The sequence below is a fragment of the Staurois parvus genome, unplaced genomic scaffold (genome assembly GCF_062004578.1).
Source record: "Staurois parvus isolate SC_StPar_1 unplaced genomic scaffold, SC_StPar_1.0 ptg000031l, whole genome shotgun sequence".
NCBI lineage: Eukaryota > Metazoa > Chordata > Amphibia > Anura > Ranidae > Staurois > Staurois parvus.
The window spans coordinates 16,193,259-16,217,129 of record NW_028317827.1 but is presented as its reverse complement, the minus strand read 5'-3'; the positions used below and the strand labels follow the sequence as shown (position 1 = coordinate 16,217,129).

At 39.9% G+C, this 23,871-nt stretch overlaps 1 protein-coding gene across 1 annotated transcript in view; it reads left to right on the top strand.

Annotated features, from left to right (window-relative positions):
• The window catches only part of STK39 (serine/threonine kinase 39), a 466,349-nt gene that overhangs the window by 230,408 nt on the left and 212,070 nt on the right, over positions 1-23,871 (top strand). The window contains exons 11-12 of the mRNA XM_089660286.1: positions 9,622-9,744; positions 10,209-10,244. Of these exons, the coding sequence (XP_089516412.1) occupies positions 9,622-9,744; positions 10,209-10,244 (159 nt within the window). The remainder of the gene's footprint in view (positions 1-9,621; positions 9,745-10,208; positions 10,245-23,871) is intronic.

The window sequence follows — 23,871 nt, the reverse complement described above, 5'->3', positions numbered from 1 at the left end:
ATAGAGTGGGGAACATTAGGAACATTGGTTAGCTTTTAGTTGTTGACGTTACCTCTTGGACATTTTTGTCCTAATGACCATTGTCACTGACACAAAAAATGGTTAAAAATGTGGCATTTTAATTTTTGTTGGCACAACAAAAAGTGAGGGGAAATCTTACAGTGGGGACTCCTGTACTGGTAACAACTGTCTAAGAGGTGATTTTCTCTCACTTTCTCTTCTGCATGAAGGTAAAGTAACCTTCTGTGAGCAGCAGCCCCCCTAATACTTACCTGAGCCCCTGATCCAGCAATGTGCATGAGAGCACAGGCTCTCAGGGATCTCTCCTTCTGCATTGGCTAAGACAGCAGCAGGAACCATTGGCCCCTGGTACTGTCAGTCACAGCCAGTGAGGAGACAGTGGGAGCAGGTCCATGCCGCGCTCAGTGTCTGAGTGAACAGACAGAGCAGCAGCTCAGGAATGACCCTGCTCAGGTGCCCCATAGCAAGCAGCTTGCTATGGGGGCACATGGCAGGAGGGAGGAGCCAGGCGTGTCAGCAGGGGACCTTAGAAGAGTTCCCCTCACTTCCCCTCTACTTCTAGTAAAACATTGTCAACAGGACAAGAGGTAAAGGAAGATCTTTCTAATGAAACCCCTAATAGCAGTTAAAATCTGACAGTGGTTTTAATCTTTCACCATGCAGTAGTTTTGGCGAAGTGTCAGCCATGAACAACATATTTTTTTAAAGTCTTGTTAGGGTATACATATGCTTTACACTGAAGATATACCTAAAATACAGATATTCTAATAATACGTTCATACTATTATTGAAATAGTCGTATGGGGATCATATTACCAATGTATTATTTCTACAAAATCCACAAGATCTCAGAATTTGTGATGAAAGTGCTGTGGCAATATTTTACATACACTAATGATCTACAGACACTGGTACCTTCACATATCACTTTAACAGAGATAGCCAGTAGGAGACAGCTGGGATGAACTCTGTCCAGCTCGGAGCCTCCCTGAGGCTGATGCTACCTAGATGATATGACAGCAGTTAGAACGGGCTATGATATGCATGGCAGAGCTTATGTTGGGAGAGGGCTACAGGGAGTGAAGAAGACATGAACTCTGCAGTCAGGGAAGACTCGTCAGTCTTTCTGAACTGCAGGTTAGCCAGTTAATTCAACTGCAGGATATAACTTGAGACCTGCTTGATCCACAATGTTCTGAGTGTACTCCCTCAGTAATAACCAAGGAAACTTACCACTGTTTAATGGCTAATTATGTGAATAATTGAATGTATAAATAAAATAAAGCTTTCATTATTAATACTATAATCCTTAGAGACTGATCTATACATATTGAAATGTATATTTTCAGCTTTGATTTAATTACTTTATAAAGTCTTTTAATACAGAATATTTAATGAAAACATATTGCCATTTTGTAGTTAGCATATATTCCTTTCTTTATATGTGTGAAAATACTACTCCTTACTATTGAACCTTTCAGCACTTTAGTAGCTTCTATAGTTATTTAGCCCCGGTGCACAAGGCTTCTGCATTTAGCTGTTGCTGGAAGACACAGGCCCACCATGCAACTCCACTGCCAGCAGCTTGTCAAACTCCTTGAGGGCTGGTTCACATCGGGAATTGCACAGGAACGCACTGGGGTTTATTTACTAAAGCTGGAGAGTGCAAAATCAGACTTACGTCTGGAGTAAAACCTGGAACCTGATTTTGCACTCTCCAGTAAATAAACCCCAATGCGTTTGCCTAAATGCGGCCTAAATTTTGAATCAACTAGTTGATCTCTATCCCATCCTATAATGCATGTTTTTTTGGGCCTACCCATTAACAGATCATTGTGGATTTTTTCACTAATATAATAGCATGTTAAATAGATACGTTGCTTTTTTCCCTCATTAAGCTCTTTGGGAGTTATTATCATGAATTTTAACAACTATTTAGTGATCCTTTTAAGGGAACAGACCGTAATAGTTATAACCACTTAACACGTAACATCTACATTTTATGCCAAATTAAACCCCTGAGTATTTTGAGACAGATGGGTCTATTTACTAATTTAATGGTTTTCAGCCATCCTTGTTCAAATTTGTAGCTGCTGTGAAAACTGCCAAAGGGTTCACACTTAAAATGTCACAATGTTTACTGAAAAAAAAGCCTTTAAAGGACCCGTAAATCTAGAATGAGAAAGCTACTCAGTTGGAAAAAGTAAGGGTAGCCATAGACAGGCAAATGTTGATATCCTCATGAAACCAGATTGTGAGTAAGTGAATGACAGTAAAATGTTCTGTAAGGGCTCCCATTTATCCAGATCTTGGCATAGCTAGTAGTTGTTAGTCACATTTAACTGAACTTGTTCTGTAACGTTGAACACATTTCACAACTCATCCAAGCTGCTTCTTTGTTTCCAAGGAGTGTCATAAGTAGAACCCATCATTTATAGTCACACAGGTAACTCAGTCACCTTAATCCGATCAGCATTGAATGTGTCAAGGCAGGTGGTGGTTATCCAAGAATATGATGAGGAGAAAATCGAGGAAACAAAACAAATTCTCAACAATCATGTGGCCTACCATAAGAGGATAAACTCTGCAGGTCAGCACTGGGAAGTCTTTTGACACAAAAGGACATTCTTTCAAGAATAGTGAGGTGCACATTTTGTCTGCTCTCTTCCCTTGCACAGCCCGGAACCCCAGTGAGCAGAGAGTCGGTGACTAACATCCGGCAGAGGACAGTTGCAGCATCCAATGCTGCAGCCACATAGGTAAGTATGATTTTTTTGTTTTTAAATCCCACACTTCTCTTTTAAGACAAACTTAACTGGGTCATGTGGGTCACATTATATGGCAAAAAGGACTGTTGCCTTATCCTGTGCTGTGATATGAGCACCTGCTTCATCTGGCTTTCAGACCTTACATGCCTTATTAGGTCTTACTTCATGATATTCTAAATTTATTCCAAATTCTGCCTATTGAGAGCATTATTAAGTTCAAAAGCAAGTACGTTCTACTCCGAGACTGCCTGATAGAAGCAGAGCAAAATGATTCTACTATAGAAAAAAAAATATCTAGCATGTTTGGCCAACAGAAAAATTGAGAAGATACCTGTGGGGGTTGATAGTTTACCTTGTGGACCAACCATAATCCTTTAACTACACTGCTTACCACATAAGTGACTAGAACAAGCAGTAACCTGTATAGCCAGATGGTCAGCAAGGCTACTCATTTTAATTACGTAAAACAATACAAACCAGGCTTGAAAAATGTTACCACTGATTGTTTGTCATGGTTACCCTTACCCCAGCTCTTAGTACATAGGATAAGGACATTGAAGTTGCATTTACTGATATAGATGCAGTGATGGAACCTGAGTTCAAACAAAAATCTTGCATGCCCAGTACATGTACAAATACAGAACCTTCTGCAAAGCAAATTAACTTTTCAGCACTTTAGTCCCATTCTTCGACCTTTTTTACAGATTTAGACATGAACTTTCCTTGGTTGATGGCTCTATTGTCTGTATATCTAATTGCAGAGACATTAAAAGAGCCTTCTATACAACTTGCACATGAGAATCAAAGCAAAAACTACATAAACTAATACTGGTGACTAAGCATGGATGTCTTGTGTTACTTGCCAGAGTCATGACAAATCTGTCAAATGCACGCCACCACTTCAGACTGCGCAATTTCCTGATTTTGATTAGGAGAAGGTTACTATTGATGTTGTAGGCTCTTTTTTACAGAGGCACCTGGAATTGTTAAACGTGAATAGCCAGAAATTACATAACATCTGGTACTGTAATTGCATTTCTTTTCACAGTCGTCAACATTAAAGGTAACCCAAAGGAACCAATGTCTAACAGTGGACCACAATTTGTTGCATCTTTCTTGAGCGCAAAAAATATTGTGTATAGAAAATCCTTTGTTTATTACCCTCAAGCAAAATAAGCAAATGGAGTGGTTAAGAGACTTAAAAGAAATCCTAAAGAAGTGCTTCCGACTGCAAATCTTATGGGGGACTCTTGGAAAGTCTTTAATATGGGTTTTTACATGCCAACAAAGTGACTAGACATGCAACTACACAAGCTTCACCAGCTAGTCGCTATTCACTACTACTTGGCAGATAAATGCACACTAAAGCCTGGTACACACTGCAACCTGCTCAGCTGAATGAACAAACTGACAGATTGCCATACCAAGGCGGTGTTGATGCTGCAATCTTCCCCGTTGTTACTGTATGTAAACAGGGGGACTACCCACCCCCTTCCCCCTGCCAGAATACACCGATGTCCCTTCGACAAAAGCTGGTCGTTAGACCGGCTTTTGTCAGTCAGACTGCTGCACACTAGCCAAAAGTCGGCTGGTTCCTGCTGAACCAGCTGATTTTCGGACAGTGAGTACCCAACTTTAGGTACATGTTGTAGACATACAACTCACAGCTCCACTGAAATTTTTAGTTACTTAGACTGTTAAAACTCAGGCATATACTGATCAGAAACTCGGTGCAAGATGAGAGCACTTCCAGGCTGAATGCCTAGTTAGAGTTAAGAAACCTGATTTAAAACAGGAACACTCCAAATTTTCCAATCTGATTAGAGAGACAAGTCAACGAGGACCTCTCCGCTCATGAACTGCCTGATGGATGCATATAGCATGCCAGTCATCTTCTGCCTGTCAGGCAGGACTTTTCAGATGCTTTTTATGATGAAGGACATTTCTTATTTCTACTGGTAACCAAACTGGAGACTGGGATACTGAGCCACCTAGACATTTACAAAAACATTAGAAGGCTTTCTATGTGGACCAAGGATTATGTAATGTATTTAAAATGCATAGTACTGTTTTGTGACATCTTTATATTGTTGTCTGTATTTTCAATATTGAGGAAACTTTTTTTGTGCTAGGGCAATATGCGATGTTAATAGGTCTGCCCTGTAGATGTCAATGTTAACAGCTGTAGCATGTATAATATGTTCTATACTCTGGACAAGTTTGTTCCATTTCCTGTTTTATGGTTGCCTGAACTTGTTTTATAACTACTCTACAGAAGACTAAAATGGGGGGATTTCAGTAAAGCATTTATGACACTTTTTTGGCGGTATGGTTCCTTTAAAATGTCCTGTGCTCAATTCATAAAAGCCTTGTGGCAATTTTGGTAACCTTTCTGACACGTAGGACAGATTTATGTGGTTGTTATATGCACTACTTTTTTTTAATATGTGGCTATGGCTGCAACCAATCAAAAAAGATCAGTAGAATGAAACTGGAGGAGATTAGAATTAACTCAAAGTTGGCATACAGATAGGCCAGAGTTGTAGGAGGAAGGGGGTAAAGCTATTGATATGTTTTTTGCATATGCTACATTGGTGACTAGGGCACAAGCCAGCAGCATCCTAGCAACCAATAACGTGGGGCTGGACTTGGGCAGTATGGGGAGCCTGATGGGGACACCACGAGACTAGTCCCTTATCAGGTCCACGTGCCTTGGGATTGACAGGGGATGGATTCCATAGCTGATTTTGGACTGTATTGAGGCAATGGCATTCACCCACTGCCATCTACTGTCAGTTACAGGGTGGGCTGACCTAATGGGGATCTACATGGCTTCCTCTGAGTGGCCTAGGTGGAAATAGTGACATCATCAGCTCACCTCTCAACCTCAGCCAAATAGAGGAAGTATTTATTTTTAAAAATTTACCTGAAGGGTTCAGAGGCACTAAGACTGGCTATGTTTATAGCTGGCATCAGACAAAAAGTCACCCATTCCACTGCCAGAGCATAGCACCGCTTACTGTATATAGCTAATGCTACTACAGTCCATTACAGCACACCCAGTGGTCACATCTTTCTGTAAAGGAAATAGTTTATTGGAGCCAATTTTGGCTCAACCAAACTAGTTAGGCTACATGTACACTGGAACTGTCATGGAAGTTAACTCTACTGGCAGCAAAAAAATGCTAAATGCGGAAAAAACCTGTGTAAACGTGGTACTGCAGTTAGCCACAATTACCCACATTTAGTGCTTGGATGTTTATTCATTTGATTAGCCAGAGTACTTGCCATTTAAATGAATAAACTCCCAAGCAATAATTGCAGCTAACGTTTAGGTAAGTTTGCACGCATTTGTGTCGCATTTGGTGTTTTTTTTTTTCAAAATGTTCCTTTCCTGAACTAATTTCTTTTATGTTCAGGAGAAGGGCATTTAACTGTACTTTAACAAGAATTTCATCCACTAATGGTCAAAACACTCTCAAGACCACGTGCAAACAGTGGTACTGTAGACGTACAAGTGCTTTTAATTTGACTCTTGAATTTTTAGTCCTGTTATAAAATGCATATTATATTCTAGGATTAAGGACCTTTGGAAAATCATTCTGGTCATAAACAGAAACGGCAGTTGCATAATGATTTGCACTGGGCTCTTTATGCTACATGCCTTTCCTGCAGGATGCTCAATAGTTCACTGATGTTGTCTTGTTTTGCTCAAGTAGGTTGAGCAGAGTCCTGCAAATTCAAGCTTGGTACCAGGTTCTGACAGAGAGCAAGATGGCAGCAGAAGGGTACTTGATAGTCTGAATTAGGATTTAGTTTCTGGGTTTTCTTAGTCTACATTTTGAAGCATGTGTTGATAATGCTTGCCTTGCATGTTTTCAAGTTTTCATTTCTTTCTTTAGCTGTAGCATTCGAAGTTGGATTGTAGTGTTGTCACAGTGGGGCTTCTTTCCATCATGCACACTATTGGAAACTAATTAACAGGCAGATATAATTTTTGATATCCTTGCTTCTAGTCCTTGGTGCCATCACCAAGAGCTCAAGTTCTTTGGATCATCCTCTTTGGAAGTTAATATTCCACAATCAGTGGCATATATTTTCTGTCTGTTAGAAAGCTTCTGTAGCTGATGATCGAATTCAACATCACTCATGAAAGCTGCTTCAATACTCCTTTGTTGTCTCAGGTATTATCTATGGGGCAGGGGTCATTCACACTGCTTAAAATAGGCCTGCATGGCTTGGCATTGTCAAAGAATCGGGCAGATGACAGAACCAAGCAGCCAAAGGCCATTTATTCATCAATTTGTTATAGAACTTAAGATTCGTTAAATCTTATAATATTGCTTGAGCGGCCAGTGCTATCACCATTTGACAATGTAATTATAGAGTTAATGTTCAGTAAAAAAAAAAGAAATTCCAGGTAAGCAGAGTTTTACCTTTTAAGGCCAGTTCACACTACATGCATTTCAGTTGCTTTTTTTCTGCATCCAAAACGTACAGCAAGTAGGTTATATGGTTGTCAATGTCATAGTTCACACCAGTGCTTGCGGTTCCAGTGCATTCCGATTGCAGAAAAAAAAGTAGAACAGGCTGCTCTTTTCCTGCACTTGAACGTGGTAAAACGCATCAAAAATGCACTGAAATGCATCAAAAATGCACTGGAACACACATTTCCATATTTAAATTGAAGAAAAAGAGGGAAAAAATTAACCAGAATGCGGCAAAAACACGCATGCAGAAATGCATCCAGAATGCATCTGGATTGCATTTCTATGTTGTGAACCGGCCCTTACTGTTATGTTAAAGTGGTTGTAAACTTCAGACATGAAATATGAACAAAGCATATCCCTCTATAGTGAATACTTGTCTCAATTAAGAGCACTAAGTGTCATTTCTGTCTGCTGCTTCATTCCTCTTCTGTCATCATGAATCACTTCTGACAAATTTTCCTGACACTAAGAGAAAAAAGGTGACAGGGGAGGGTCTCCAGCACACAGTCTGTGATTAACAGCCACAGCTTTTCTTTCTACATTCCTATGTGCTGTGTGAAGGGGGTGTGTCCCTTCACTCCTCACTGAGCTCTGCATTGTGTACTTTCAGCTCTCTGTCGCCTGCTTTCTGAAAGCTCAGACAAGCTTTATGAATTACGTACTTTGAAGAGTTGTAGAAAAGAAAAGATTGCAGATAAACAAGTACAACTTATGTGGGCAGATTTGTTTCATCTCTGTGTATCACCTAAGGCCAGTCACTTCACTGGGTGTATGTAAGGGTTTACAACCACTTTAAATCTGACAAATAGAATAGATTATAGTAATATTGCCCTTTCTGAGTGCTAAGTGGAAGGGTCCGTCTGATAAAATTACATGGTTATCGCTAGTCCTGTAATAAGCCATAAACTGCCGGGAAAAGCATCATGCCAGTCACCAGAAAATAGATTTCCTGTGTGTTCTGTAAACACAATGTATAGAATGGCCTTGATGTTGCCATAGTTACAGATAAGCAACATTTTACATTTTTGTCAGTTTTAGGAAAAGACGCAGATTGAGAAAAGAGGTAATTTTTAAATGCCATTAAATAACAAAATAGGTTGTGTAGAGGTTATATATGTTATGTAGGTTTTCAATAAAAGTGGAGGGTTTTTCATAAATGAAAAAAACTGCATGAGATCTGTAAATAAGCCTCATTGTGATGTAGTGAAATTTTGTGTCTGCAGTGATTTTTTTTCTGTGTATATTAATAATAATAATGGGGCCTTTATAGACGGGTGTGAAGACCTAAGACTTTCACAGTCACACTTATCTGTTCACAGTGAGGTACTGTGTATGGACACCAAAAATACATACAACTTGACATCTTCACACCCTTGTAAGGACATCTCAAGAGGAATGTATCACTGTTCAGTGCTTAAATGTGTTAAATCATCTGCCAACTCTTCTTCAGTTGAAAGGGGGGAATGGTTTCCTAATAGTTGTTTACTGTATCCTGCAGACTAACAAACCTGAAAACCTTCAACGTGTATGCTGTGTGGCCATAGGTTTGTGAGCACCCGACCATCACACCTATATGAGTTTGTTGAACCACCCATTCCAAAACCATGGGCATTAATTTGGAGTCATGCCCTCCCCTCCCCTTTTGGCTATAGCTTCAGTCTTCTGGGAAGACTTTCCTTGACATGTTGCCATGTGTCTTTGGAAATTTGTGCCCTTTTAGCCAAATTCATCCCAAAAGGGTTGAGTTTTGTGCAGGCCACTAAAGTTCCTTCACATCAAATTATGTCCTTATAGAGAGCTGGCTTTGTACTCTGGGGTACAGTCATGTTGTAGAAACTGTTGCAGAAAGGTTGCAGCTGCACAATTGTTTAAATTGTCTTTATAAGCTGTAGCATGAACAATGCCCTTCATTGGAAACCCCTGAACTTAATAATTTGGAGGGGTGTCCACATACATTTGGTTATATAGTGTAGGTGTGATGCTCAGGTGTTCATACATTTTTGGCCATATAGTCCGGGAGATGTATCAAAATTGGAGCAGACAGAATCCGGGAGCAGTTGTGCATGCCAACTAATCAGCTTGTACTTTTCATTTTCAAAGCCTAACTGAACAAGCTGAAAAAAGAAGCTGATGGCTGAAATGCAGAACTGCTCCAGTTTAGAAAATTCCCCCCAGTTATTTCACTAATGTCTTAGGCTTCTTATAAAATAGTAGGCTGGTATCTTATTTATTGCAAAAGCCTGCAACATAGGTGCCTTGTACCATGTCTAGATGAAGGGAACCCTTTTACAACGGTCCACTTCATCAGGAATTAATGTAATTCAATATTTCTGTTGTGTCAGGTTAGAAGAGTTCCCGGCTCAAGTGGACACCTCCACAAAACAGAAGATGGCGACTGGGAGTGGAGTGATGATGAATTAGATGAAAAAAGTGCTGAATACAAAGATGCATTATCCAAAGAAAAGGTATTGTCTCAGAGGAGTGCCTGGGAAGGGACAGTGGGTTGCTGTAAGACATTGAATGCTTTAAGACTGCAAGGTCAAATGTAGGATTATGCTTTGGTATTGGTTGCACACCCTAAACTGCACCATACAGGGACCCTTCTCTTTTTCACTTCCTTGGAAAAGGCGCCATGTGTGGTCCCAAAACATTGGTGGTTGATATTGTTTTTGCTGATGTCAAGATAAAAGATAATAATTCTGCAAGAAAAGGTGTGCTGCTGGAAATTCCTATATGCAGATACTAGAATCTGACTATTAGTATATATATTTACATGACCTCTGCTGGCTACAAATTGGTATGCCCTAATATTTTAGAATGGGGAGGGGTTTACACTTCTGTACAGAATAAATATCATTCGCAGCTCCATAAACACTTTTAATCTCAAATGTCTTTGAGGCATCTAATGTCTGTTTTTCTTTCTGCTTAGTCAAGACGAATCAATGATGACAGTGAAAATGCAGAGGTAAGTGTCTTAATATTTCTTCTATATTAATTAAATTCATGTGGGCTTTCATATGAGACGTGTATAGTTTATACCCATGGGTTGGTTTATTAAAAGTGGAGTGCAATCAGATTTATGGATTCGTTTTTTCCCTTTCCAGTCTAATTTGTGAAACAACTTTAGTCTTTTACTAAAGTTTACATGTATGGTCATCTGTGTTTCTCAAACTTTTAAATTATAAATCTTATTGGTATTACAAAAAGTGCATGATTTCTGAATATGCAGATAGTAGTTTTTTTTTTTAGTTGTAGCATTTTAAAGAAATGATGCAATTCTGCTTCTCTTTAGACATCTGAAGGTGGCCTGTAAAATGTATTCATCCTTTAGCTTAGTAAGAGCTCTGACAGTGTTTCTCTGACTGGTTGCCCTCGTTAGTTGGCCTTCGTATAGGGGCAATATTGAGAGCAGCATGTATGTGCATTGTGTGTAGCATTTTCTGCAAACTGATTAGGCTTTCATGCTGAAATGTGGAGGTGAAAGGTGGGTATGGACTTTTTATTTCTCCTGTAATAACCATGGCAACAGTGGCCCATCCCATTACACTGCATATAAAGTAAATTTTATATGACAAATCTTCATTTAATCCTTGACTTGGTTTGATGGATGTGGATTCACTTCAGCAAAACATATTGACTTTCTAACACCAGGCCAATTTTCTCAATAGTATGCATTCACTGTTGTTGCCCACAGACTCCTGCTGTCATGTTCTTTTGTGATATTGAGCTTGACTTCTTATTGATTTTAGAACATTGGGAGCTGTTACTAGAGGAGTGGAGGCAAGAATATTTCTGCCGTACATTAACCTGTTAATAATGCATCGTCCCTTTGAAGCGCCTCAACTCTCACAAAATGAAGGCCAAGAGCTGTAGGTTGTGATCATTAAAATAATGATGTTTTCATTTTTTTGGAAAGCCTTTTTTGTTCCCCAAATACCTCATAGCTGTAACCTTTCTGTGAATAAAAACAGATATAAAGCCTGATTTTAATAATCTTTGGCTCAAAACATAGAGGGGGGGAACTAACTGAAGTACTTAAAGAGGGTGAACGTCTTCTTTAACCACCTCAAGACCAGGCGCTTTCACCCCCTTCCTGCCCAGGCTATTTTACATCTTTCAGTGCTGTCACATTTTAAATGACAATTACTCAGTCATGCAGCAATGTACCCAAATGAGACTTGTATCAATTTTTAGAGATGGATAGAGCTTTCTTTTGGTGGTATTTAATCACCACTGGGGTTTTTTATTTGTTTCTATATAAGTCAAAAAAATACTGAAAATTTTGAAAAAAAACCCATATTTTTCTTAGTTAACAATTTTGCAAATAAATAATCTTTCTTCTTAAATTTAGGCCAAGTTTTTTATTTTTACATTTCTTTGGTAAGTTAACCCAAATCGGTGTATATTATTTAATCTGTGAATATTATAGAGTCTTCAATCTATGGTGTATATATTTTTGAAAATTGATCAATCCTTATGTGAAAAAAAAAAATGTTTAGATGATGGTGAGGTTTTTGAAGTTGTAGTTTGTCACAATTTTTGGAAAATAAGAAAATTAAATAAAATGTGTTTTTTTTTCATAAAGTTGTCATTTTAACAAGTTACTTCTCACACACAGCATAGGCATACTTATAATTACACCACAAAATACATTCTGCTACTGCTCCCGATTATGGGGACATACGTAAGACTTGTTCACAGCCTAGATGCATAGAGGGACCTTTGGGCTTTCAGGGAGCATAAATTATGCATCTAATTTCCTGACTACCTTACACATTTTTGGAGGCCCTGGAGTATCTGGACAGTGGAAACACTCACAAAATGATCCTATTTTGGAAAGCACATTTGCCACACATTTTTGGAAAGTGCAAGAAAGAAAATGACAATTTTTTTTTACACAGTTGTCACTTAATAAGATATTTCTAACACACTGTTTCACTTTAATAAGATATTTCTAACACACATCACAGATATACAATCTATTACTCCTCCTGAGTTTGGTGATACCACAGGTGTGAGATTTTTTTCATAGCCTAGCCACAGCCACGCTGCTGTCAATCACAGCCAGTGAGCTAATGAGGAGAAGGAGGGACGGGCTGAGCAGCTGCTCTGTGTTTTAATGGGCAAGCTTGTCTGGGTGCCCCCACAGGAAGCTGCTAGCTGTGGGGGCACTTGTCAGGAGGGAGAGGCCAGGAGCATAAGTGGGGGACCTGAAAAGAGGCATATCAGGGCTTCTCTGTTTAAAACCATTGTACAGAGCAGGTATAACATGTTTGTTAGTTTAAAATTTTTTTTATCTGGTACATGATCAGCACCCCGGCTGTGCTGTGATTTGTTACAGCATGAGACAATCAGTGGGTACCAGCCAATGATTGATCACCGGGACCTGCTGATGGGCTCCATAGTCCAGCAGAGGAAAAAACAACCAAGATATCTTAGTAAAAACAGCACATACTGTGGATATAAATCATGCTGAAATCATCTTAAATAGAAGTCAGTACACATCCGCCATCATTTAAAGTGCTTCTGATTAACCCCAAATAAAGTTCAGCTGTTCTAGTAGGTCTTTCCTGACATTTTCTTAGTCGCATCCTACAGCAAAAGCCATGGTCCACAGAGTGCTTCCAAAGCAACAGAGGGAACGCATTGTTAAATTGTATCAGTCAGGAGAAGGGTACAAAATAATTTCCAAGGCATTAGATATACCATGGAACACAATGAAGACAGTGATCATCAAGTGAAGAAAATATGGTGCAACAGTGACATTACCAAGAACTGGACGTCCCTCCAAAATTGATGAAAAGACAAGAAGAAAACTGGTCTGAGAGGCTGCCAAGAGGCTTACAGCAACATTAAAGGAGCTGCAGGAATATCTGGCAAGTACTGGCTGTGTGGTACATGTGACAACAATCTCCCATATTCTTCATATGTCTGGGCTATGGGGTAGAGTGGCAAGACGGAAGTCTTTTCTTACGAAGAAAAACATCCAAGCCCGGCCAAAATTTTCAAAAACACACCTGAAGTCTCCCAAAAGCATGTGGGGAAAATGTGTTATGGTCTGATGAAACCAAGGTTGAACTTTCTGGCCATAATTCTAAAAGATATGTTTGGCGCAAAAACACTGCACATCACCAAAAGAACACCATATACCGTAAAGCATGGTGGTGGCAGCATCATGCTTTGAGGCTGTTTTTCTTCAGCTGGAAGTAGGGCTTTAGTCAAGGTAGAGGGAATTATGAACAGTTCCAAATATCAGTGAATATTGGCACAAAATCTTCACGCCTCTTCTAGAAAGCTGCCCATGAAGAGGAACTTCATCTTTCAGCATGACAATGACCCAAAGCATACATCCAAATCAACAAAGGAATGGCTTCACCAGAAGAAGATGAAAGTTTTGGAATGGCCCAGCCAGAGCCCAGACTTGAATCTGATCGAACATCTGTGGGGTGATCTGAAGAGGGCTGTGCCCAGGAGATGCCCCCGCAATGTGACAGATTTGGAGTGTTTGGAGTGGGCAAATATTGCCAAGTCAAGATGTGTCTTGCTGATAGACTCATACCCAAAAAGACTGAGTGCTGGAATCAAATCAAAAAGTGCTTCAACAAAGTATTAGTTTAAGGGTGTGTACACTTATGCAACCATATTATTTTAGTTTTTTATTTTTACTTCCCTCAACCTAAAAGATTTCAGTTTGTTGTTCAACTGAGTTGTACAGTTTATAGGTCACATTTATGGTGGAAAAAGTTCTGTAATTATTTATCTTTGTCTAATTTTTTTAAATCACAGAAACCTGACATTTTAACAGGGGTGTGTAGACTTTTATATCACTGTATTGCACACATTACAAATTGTTAGGCACGCAGTTAACCCCTTGATTGCTCCTAGATGTTAACCCCTTCCCATCCAATGTCATTAGTACAGTGACAGTGCATAGTATTAGCCCTGATCATTGTATTAGTGGTACTATTGATGTCAGTTAGTTAGTGTACCCCCCCCCCAGCCAGCATCAGAAGTCCCATTATAAGTCACTGATCACCGTCATTGAAAAAAAAACAAAATCAGTATATATACCATAGTTTGTAGGCGCTAACTATATAAACCATCAATATACACTTATTGGTATTTTTTTTAACACAGATATGTAGCAGAATACATTTTGGCCAACAATTTATGGAGAAATTAGATTTTTAATTTTTTTGTTAGATTTTTTTTATAGAAGAAAGTCGAAAATATGTTTTTTTTGTGTGTAAAAAAAAAAAAAGATATACATTTTTTTTTTTGCGTACAGCATTGGATAACTGAGCAATCACCAGGTAAAGTAGCAAAGTGTCAAACTGCAAAAAATGGCTTGGTCATGAAGGGGGTAAAATCTTACTGAGCTCAAGCAGTTAATATCCCTTGAAACAGACTTTTGGCTGGATCATATATTAAAAAGGTAGAACTAGCTTGAAAAAAATGAGCAGTGCCTTCTTTCTTTCCCAGCCTCTGCACAGTAACCAAAAGAATTTGCTTACATCAGAAAATTGTAAGTGCCTTTTTTCTTTTTTTCAAGCAATCAAATTACCAGTTATCCGCTGCATAAGAAGCTTAGTGAGGTGGGAATAGAAATTCCTTATGATGATGAAGGGGGTCCAGTATAAAATGTGTAATATGCAGATACAGAAAGAAATACACTTTGATGAGGTGGACATGAGGGTGTGTCAGCAGGAGACACAGAAACAGCAGTACACTTATATTCCCATTGATTAGCTGTGCAGGGGGCCTGTCAGCACAAGTCTCACCACTGGAATACAGGCAGGCTGTTCTCCTGCGTAGAATGCAAAGAAACAAACTGATCACAGTGCAGTGGATGTGCTTCCTTACCCTGGTGTGGTCTGTTTGAAATAAAAAAGCAGGGGGACTGAGAGGATCACCAGATATTTCACATAAAGAAAGCAATACAAGTAAAACAGGATACTTTTTAGTACAAGTTCATTGTTCAGAAATACGAAATGCTGTGGTTCCCTTTTTTGCTGCTGTGACTTGACCTCCTGTTAGAGGGTGGCTGAGTTCATTCTCCATTGTCCCACTGTATGTAAGAACATTGCCACCCTCTCTTGCTTGCTCCTGAGATGGACTACAGGCTGTATACTATGGACCAGCCATTCTCAACCAGGGTGCCCAGGCACCCTGGGGTACCTTAAGGTTTCTTGAGGGGTATCTTGGCAAAATATACAAGCCAGCGGGTGAAACAAGCCTGCCTTTTAGTGTGGATGTTGCTGCGTTATATAAAACTATTAGAATAGTTTTTTACATTTTCGAACGGAGAACCCCTTTAAAATTACAGTCTTGAGGCACCCTATTTTAGAATGGGTTCCCTCAAGACTGTCCACAACTGTAAAGGGTGCCTGGGGACTGTCCATAACTTTAAAGAGTGCCTTGACTGAAAAAAGGTTGAGAAACACTGCTATGGCCTATGGGATCTGTAGTGTGCATAAACATAAAGCCATGCACATGACTGCAACCAATGTGCACTACTTATGCCAACCAAACCAAAATAAGGGGGAAAAGGAGAGGTTCATGGCTTACAGAGGACATTACAGAGGCACAATAAGAAACAATTTCATGAAAGATAGATTACACGGGCATTACATACTGGATGTGTATGGATTATTTTAGAGAATAAGGATATCGTTTAACATCACTTTAATTGATGTGCCAGGCTATAGGATGAAAAATCAACTCAAAGGGTGCAAAGGCTGTGCCTGTCCTGAGCAATTAACACATTTTACCCTGATCCAAGGTTAGAAGTGCTATGGTAATTATTGCTGAGGGGTGTTTGGGTGGGATAATATTGCTTTTATTTATGGTGCACTCATCCTTCAAAGTAGACTTTCTAACTGTATAAATTAAATATCTCCCTCTGTTTTTTTTCATACTACGCTGTAGTTCAGGGTAGCACAGGGGCTAAATGGTTAGCACTTCCGCCTGGCAGTACTAGGGTCGTTGGTTCAAATCCCAACCACAGCACCACCTGCCTGGAGTTTGCATGTTCTTCCTGTGCCTGTGTGGGTTTCCTCTGGGTACTCAGGTTTCATCCCACACTCCAAAGACATGCTGGTAGGTTAATTGGCTCCTGTCTAAATTGGCCCTAGTATATGAATGTAAGTTAGGGACCTTAGGTTGTACTCCCTTGAGGGTTAGGGATTGATGTGACTGTACAATATATATGTAAAGAACTGCATAAATTGACAGTGCTATATAAGTACCTGAAATAATAAATAATAATTGCAGTTATCATCTTTCAATGCCAAACTGATAAGGCAACAACTTCTTGATCATTGACCATGTCGTGTTAATCTTTGTCCCTGGTCCTTGCTATGCACTGATGTTAAAGCATTTGAAGTTTCACAAGTCTTCATAGAGTGTGTGGGAAAGATAAGACTAGAAAGTATACTTCCCGTATGTGGGCCTGACATGAGCAAATAAGGCAGCTTTAGGATATTCCTAACACACGCTGTAGACTCGGTGCACCAGAGAGTGGCACCAGCAACTTCAGCATGTAATTATATTAACTTGAAATCGGATATTATTAAAGATAGCTTTTCATCATAATGCAGAATATTATTCCAGCTCCATTTTAAAAAGCGGCAGGCTGTTAATTTTTCTAATCAATGCTAGCACTCTGTAGAGTATATTATGTAGCATTAAAACTTTTAATTACTGACAAAAACTAAAAAGCATATGATTATACTTTAGAAGAGTTTTGTAACACCAGATAAATTGCACAGCCACCGAATCCCGCTGGCGTTGAAATTACAGATGCAATTACAGCAGTAAAATCTGCCGTTGTGTTGAACAGAGGCAAAATGGACATGGAAATTGAGTGATTAGGGTATGAAATGGCTCTCTGGCTTTGCCTGAGCATTAAGAGTGGTCAGCGATTAAAATACCATTTACATGGACGTTATCAGTGTATTAAGCAGCAGTGACAGAGTGGAAGAAAAATGTTATGTCAAACAGACTCCTGAATTTCACCATGACTGTGATCTCTGTTTACTCAATTTCTACTTTTTATCTTAAAGGACAATGGTAATGTTTTTTGGCAATTATATTATGCTTTTAAACTGATTTCATGTTTTTTTGTAATTGTTTGTATACATCCATGACATTTCTATTGAGAAATCCCAGCACTGCCTTCATGCACATTAGTGCTCAAAGTATTATTAAAACATTCTTGTCTCTACTAGTTGTATCATTCAGGTCAGTTTTAGCACAGCAGCTGGAAGAAATAGTGCTGGTGGGCAGATTTACCTGATTATATAAGAAAAAAAAAATATGTCAAACAAGCACAGAAAGTAAGATAAATAGAGAGCAATGCCAATGCAAAACACAATATCATTGAAATCTGAGGGCTATAAACAGAACTATTGTGTTAGATTTAGAACCGTGTCTTGAGCTTTGATTTCACTCCATTTTTCAGAATTACCATCTTTGCTTCATTTACATGATACCCTGTATGAATGTGATCTATGTAGTGATGCCATCCAAATAAGAATTCAAAATAAATATCTGTGCAATGCAAATCATGCCTAATGAAGGGGTCTTGTGTGGCCCTGAAACATCACAATCGTCTGGTGTGATGTGATCACTTTAATAAACTTTTGGAAGCTATTTTGAAGATCCAAAAGTAGATTGTATAGCGAGCGCCCACCGTAATGAAAATTCGATGTAAGCTGCTAGAACACCAAAAAGGTAACCAACATAACCTTCCAAGACAATATATAGAGAGAAAAGGGTGCAGCGCTAATAATGCCAATAAAGCTATATCAACATGAATTGAAAAAAAAAAAGGTGTGCAACTAATAATCTTATTAGATCATAATTAAGGTTCAGTTTATTGTCCCACAACCACACAAAAAGTGTGATATACAAATTCTGCTGTATCTCCTTTTCAAACCACGATGAGTGATCCACAGGTGAACAAGAAATAAGTGAAATACGCACTCACCAGAAGTGCGTTTAAGGTACGCATGAAAGCAAAATCCTCTCTCATCAGGTACATCTGGGTCCTTGGATCACAGGTCAGGCTGCGCTCTTGCTAAACGTCCAACATGGCCAAATTCCCTGGTTCCTCAGACACTTATGCAGCTTTTAGGGTCCCTCCTTAAGTTTGGTACTGAAAAGGTGGCGCTCATAAAGAGCCAAATAAAGGACATCACATAGCGTGATACTGCATAAAAGACTTTATTTTGAAGTAAAAGTCAAAAATCAAAACAAAAAATACTGACCGCAATATAAGTGCTGGCCACCCACAGGTGGCTTAGATGTCCAAGTGCTGTAGCCCCCCTTGACGCGTTTCGTGCTATGCACGTTCTCAAAAGGGTCCAGGGCTTACCTATTTTGAAGATCCATATGTGCTGGCGATATATGCTTTGACCAGTTCATAAAGTAGTCGCTACCCCTTTCCCTTAAAGGAGAAGTATAGCCAAAGCTATTTTGGCTGTACTTCTCTTATGGATCACCAGGGTGCACTTTATTCTGCACTCCTGTGACCTGTTTTCAGCTGACAACAGGTTAAAGTCTGCTGTAGATCGATGTCACTCAGCCAGTTCAGTTTACAGTCAGGATCCACCCACATGCCTGAACCAGCAATCGGCTCAGCGTCTCAACATGCCACTGATAGCCTAAGCCACCTCTCCTGCCCCCTCCACACTCCAGTGCTCCAATGAGCACTGGAGGGGCAGAGCAGAGAGCCAGTGACTGACAGCAAAGGGGGAGAACTGAATGATCAGCAGTGTTTGATCCCTCACTTCTCGGGGTAAAACCAGCTGCAGCTGGGATCGGTGCTGCAGCCATTTAGGTGAGTATGATTTTTTTTTTTTTGCTATTCTCAAACTTCTCTTTTAAAGAGATAGTATGAGTAGTATGGTACAAATATGAATCCCATAGTTCTGTATCAAAATCTGTCTGCTTATTAATAACAAAAAAAAACTTTTCTGTATGACACGGTTGAAGTTGTTGGTAAAAGTGCTGGGCTTCCAATCAGGCACCAGCACTGTTAATGAGTGGTGGTGGACTGAGTCACATGCCACTTCACAACTGAAGTACCAGGTATTTTCTGTTTTAAAATCTATGGTGTGCTGGTGATACCCCATTGGTGTGCTGGTGATACCCCATTGGTGTGCTGGTGAGCACCCACTTGCTGCAAGCCATTTTCAGAAACATGTACAATGAGGATATTTAACATATTTTATGGTATTTGCATTTTTCAGGAGGAAAGGTCTCTGTATGTAAAAATACAGGATTGCTGGGGTCTGATAAAGAAATTTACATATCAATGACCCTCATTTTGGAAAGCATATTTGAGGAATGTAATTCTCTGGCTGAGGAAATATGCCTGTGATGATAGAGAGAACATCTGCTGTATGCCACCTGCTTTCTGGAATTGCACAGTTCCTTCTTGGACACATTTGCAACCTTATTGGATTATCTACATGAATCATTATCCAAAGAGATCATCACCAGTCTTGATATTTGCTGTTTTATTAGGACTCAGGATTGAGTAATACCAGTTTTTTGTGTCTGCAAGAATGTAGTACAGATTTTGAAGACTTTATAGTGGACCTTGGTTATATACAGTTTTTGCAACCGTATAGCTTTACCGACTGTGGCAGATTTTGGTAGATCTTAATAGTGTCATTTTTACAAAGTGGCGCTGTTACTGCATCAAATTTAAAATAATTACCCTTCGTTTCATAAATAACAAAACTGAAGGTTATTAAGGCAAACTCTAAGTTGGCTAAATAGACAGGAGGAGTGCCTGTCTCTGTACACTGTGTAGCTGTCAGGGGTCAGCAGCTGAGATGACCTGATCTGCGTAGCTAAACCAAGAAACTGGGATAACTACACACCAGCAATAAAAATGAAAATGCAGATGATTGCAATGAGAATCAAGAAACTGAATGACAAAATGCCTAAGGAACAGAAACCCAATACACTAACTATATACAATATGTACAAAACATAAACAAGATGGAAAGCATGGGTAAATGAGAAATATCAGCAATGCAAAGAAATGGGGGGAAATCAGGACTGGGTACAGGAACAAAGGGAAGATGAAGTAAGGGTACAGGATGCAAGGCTAGAGCAGGATAAACAGGCATGAAGATCTGGCAGCAAGAAAGGCAATCAAAACATTGCAAGGATCAATAGCAGAGGTGGGACTTAACCCCTTCACGCCTAAGGGTGAAGCAAATCTTAATGCCTAAGCACAATTTTGCAATGTGTTAGTAAAACTGCACATATCATCACAACTACTTTGTACATCCAGGTAAATTATACCTTATTTTTTTCAGGACAAATTGGGCTTTCATTTGGTGGTAAATGGTAATGGATATCTCCTGATTTTTTTTTTTTATTATCAAAGAAAAACTGGCCCAGAATAGTAAAAAAAATATTTTTTTAATGTAGCTATGTGTTTCTTGTTACTACCATAACCTACCACCAAAAAACAACCCAAAATTATTTTTCCAGTTCTTGACAATCGCAGCGATACCATATATGTGTATGTTATTTGTTGTTTGTACTTGTAGTACAGCCCAGAAACAATTGTGCACATTTTGTTTTTTTTTTTTTACCTAAAACACACTGACACTAACCTACACTAATATCAATTTTTTTTCAATCCTGACCTTTGACCCTGACCTTTTGACTTTGACCCTGACCTTGACCCAAACACTTACCCTGGCACTGAACTAGATCAAACCTTGATCTAGGTATTTTTTCTTTATTTTTTCTTTTCTTTTTAATATTTATTTATCTTTTTTTATTTGTTAACAAACATTTTTTTTTCCTCTATGCCATGAGTTAGAGAGATACAATGTATCTCTCTCCTCCATTCATAGAGAGGAAAAAAAAACAAGGGGGCCGGGCTGTACAGTGACTGATTGTTGTGATAGCCAATCAGAGGCTATCACAGTGATCATGTAACCCTGAATCAGGAGTCCCGGGTCCCGATCATTAGAACAGGACCCAGGCCTCTCAGTGACACCCTGGTCTTTGTGCTGGGAGCGTGCTGTGCAGCGCACTCCCAGCACAAAGATAGGTACGCAAATGTGTGGCCCCACGGAAAAAAGCCCAGTTCTGTGAGGCCGCATATTTGTGTGATGTCGGCATCAAGGAGTTAAGTACCCTCCCAGCAGCTGGGGTCAGGTAGAAGTGATTGCAGGATCCTGCTGGCTGATGGGAGACACCCGCTGGTGGTCATTGGAACTGCAGCTACCAGCCCAGAGAACTACAGTGTCATCAGCAGGTGAACTCAGTCCTAACAGTAGCAGGTGGCATATTTAACCCTTCCCCTCCCCATCTGCCACTGGTTAAAAAGGACTATGATGGTTTCACAGGTGACAGCCTCCTAGCAACCAGTGACGCTGACAGTGGACAGAGTCTGATAAGGAAGCTAAGGGAATAGTTGCCCATCAGGTCCGCTCTCACCTTGTGATTGACAGCAGGCAGTGGGAAAACTCTATAGCCAATAGCAGGTTGTCTGTTAATTATGCCCTCCCCCTCCTTTTAGATTGTAAGCTCCATGAGCAGAGCTCTCCTATTCCTTCTGTATTTGACTGTATTGTAATAGTACTGTCCCCCTTTATATTGTATACCATTGGCGCTATATAAATCCTGTATAATAATAATAACAAAGGGAATGAATCTGATAGGGAATTAGTGTAGCAAATTGCCCCCACCAGACTCCGCCCACTCAGCTTTAAAAATCTTCAACAGCTGCAACAGCAGGAGAGTGTCTGTATGTGACACTTTAGTTTCAGTGCGCCTCCACACACGGTGCATGTTCCAGATTTTTGTACCTATTTACAACAGCTACATGAATTTAGCTCACACACACCTACAGTGGGGCAAAAAAGTATTTAGTCAGCCACCAATTGTGCAAGTTCTCCCACTTAAAAAGATGAGAGAGGCCTGTAATTGGCATCATAGGTAGACCTCAACTATGAGAGACAAAATGAGAAAACAAATCCAGACAATCACATTGGCTGATTTGGAAAGAATGTATTTGCAAACTATGGTGGAAAATAAGTATTTGGTCACCTACAAACAAGCAAGATTTCTGGCTCTCAAAGACCTGTACCTTCTTCTTTAAGAGGTTCCTCTGTCCTGCACTCATTACCTGTATCAATGGCACCTGTTTGAACTTGTTATCAGTATAAAAGACACCTGTCCACAACCTCAAACAGTCACACTCCAAACTCCACTATGGTGAAGACCAAAGAGCTGTCGAAGGACACCAGAAACAAAAATTGTAGACCTGCACCAGGCTGGGAAGACTGAATCTGCAATAGGCAAGCAGCTTGGTGTGAACAAATCAACTGTGGGAGCAATAATTAGAAAATGGAAGACATACAAGACCACTGATAATCTCCCTCGATCTGGGGCTCCACGCAAGATCTCACCCCGTGGGGTCAAAATGATCAAAAGAACGGTGAGCAAAAATCCCAGGACCACACGGGGGAACCTAGTGAATGACCTGCAGAGAGCTGGGACCAACGTAACAAAGGCTACCATCAGTAACACACTACGCCGCCAGGGACTCAGATCCTGCAGTGTCAGACGTGTCCCCCTGCTTAAGCCAGAACATGTCTGGGCCCGTCTGAAGTTTGCTAGAGACCATTTGGATGATCCAGAAGAGGACTGGGAGAATGTCATGTGGTCAGATGAAACCAAAATAGAACTGTTTGGTAGAAACACAACTCGTCGTGTTTGGAGGAGAGAGAATGCTGAGTTGCATGCAAAGAACACCATACCTACTGTGAAGCATGGGGGTGGCAACATCATGCTTTGGGACTGTTTCTCCACAAAGGGACCAGGACGACTGATCCATGTACAGGACAGAATGAATGGGGCCATGTATCGTGAGATTTTGAGTGCAAACCTCCTTCCAACAGCATTGGGCATTGAAGATGAAACGTGGCTGGGTCTTCCAACATGACAATGATCCCAAACATACCGCCCGGGCAACGAAGGAGTGGCTTCATAAGAAGCATTTCAAGGTCCTGGAGTGGCCTAGCCAGTCTCCAGATCTCAACCCCGTAGAAAACCTTTGGAGGGAGATGAAAGTCCGTGTTGCCCAGCGACAGCCCCGAAACATCACAGCTCTAGAGGAGATCTGCATGGAGGAATGGGCCAACATACCAGCAACAGTGTGTGCCAACCTTGTGAAGACTTACAGGAAACGTCTGACCTCTGTCATTGCCAACAAAGGATATATAACAAAGTATTGAGATGAACTTTTGATATTGACCAAATACTTATTTTCCACCATAGTTTGCAAATAAATTCTTTCCAAATCAGCCAATGTGATTGTCTGGATTTTTTTTCTCATTTTGTCTCTCATAGTTGAGTTCTACCTATGATGCCAATTACAGGTCTCTCTCATCTTTGTAAGTGGGAGAACTTGCACAATTGGTGGCTGACTAAATACTTTTTTGCCCCACTGTACATTTGTTGTGCTGATTAACGACGGAATTCTAGAGTGACTTGGACACTTTTTACGAATTCCCCTGATTGTTTTTATGAAAATCCAGCTTACCTTCTTC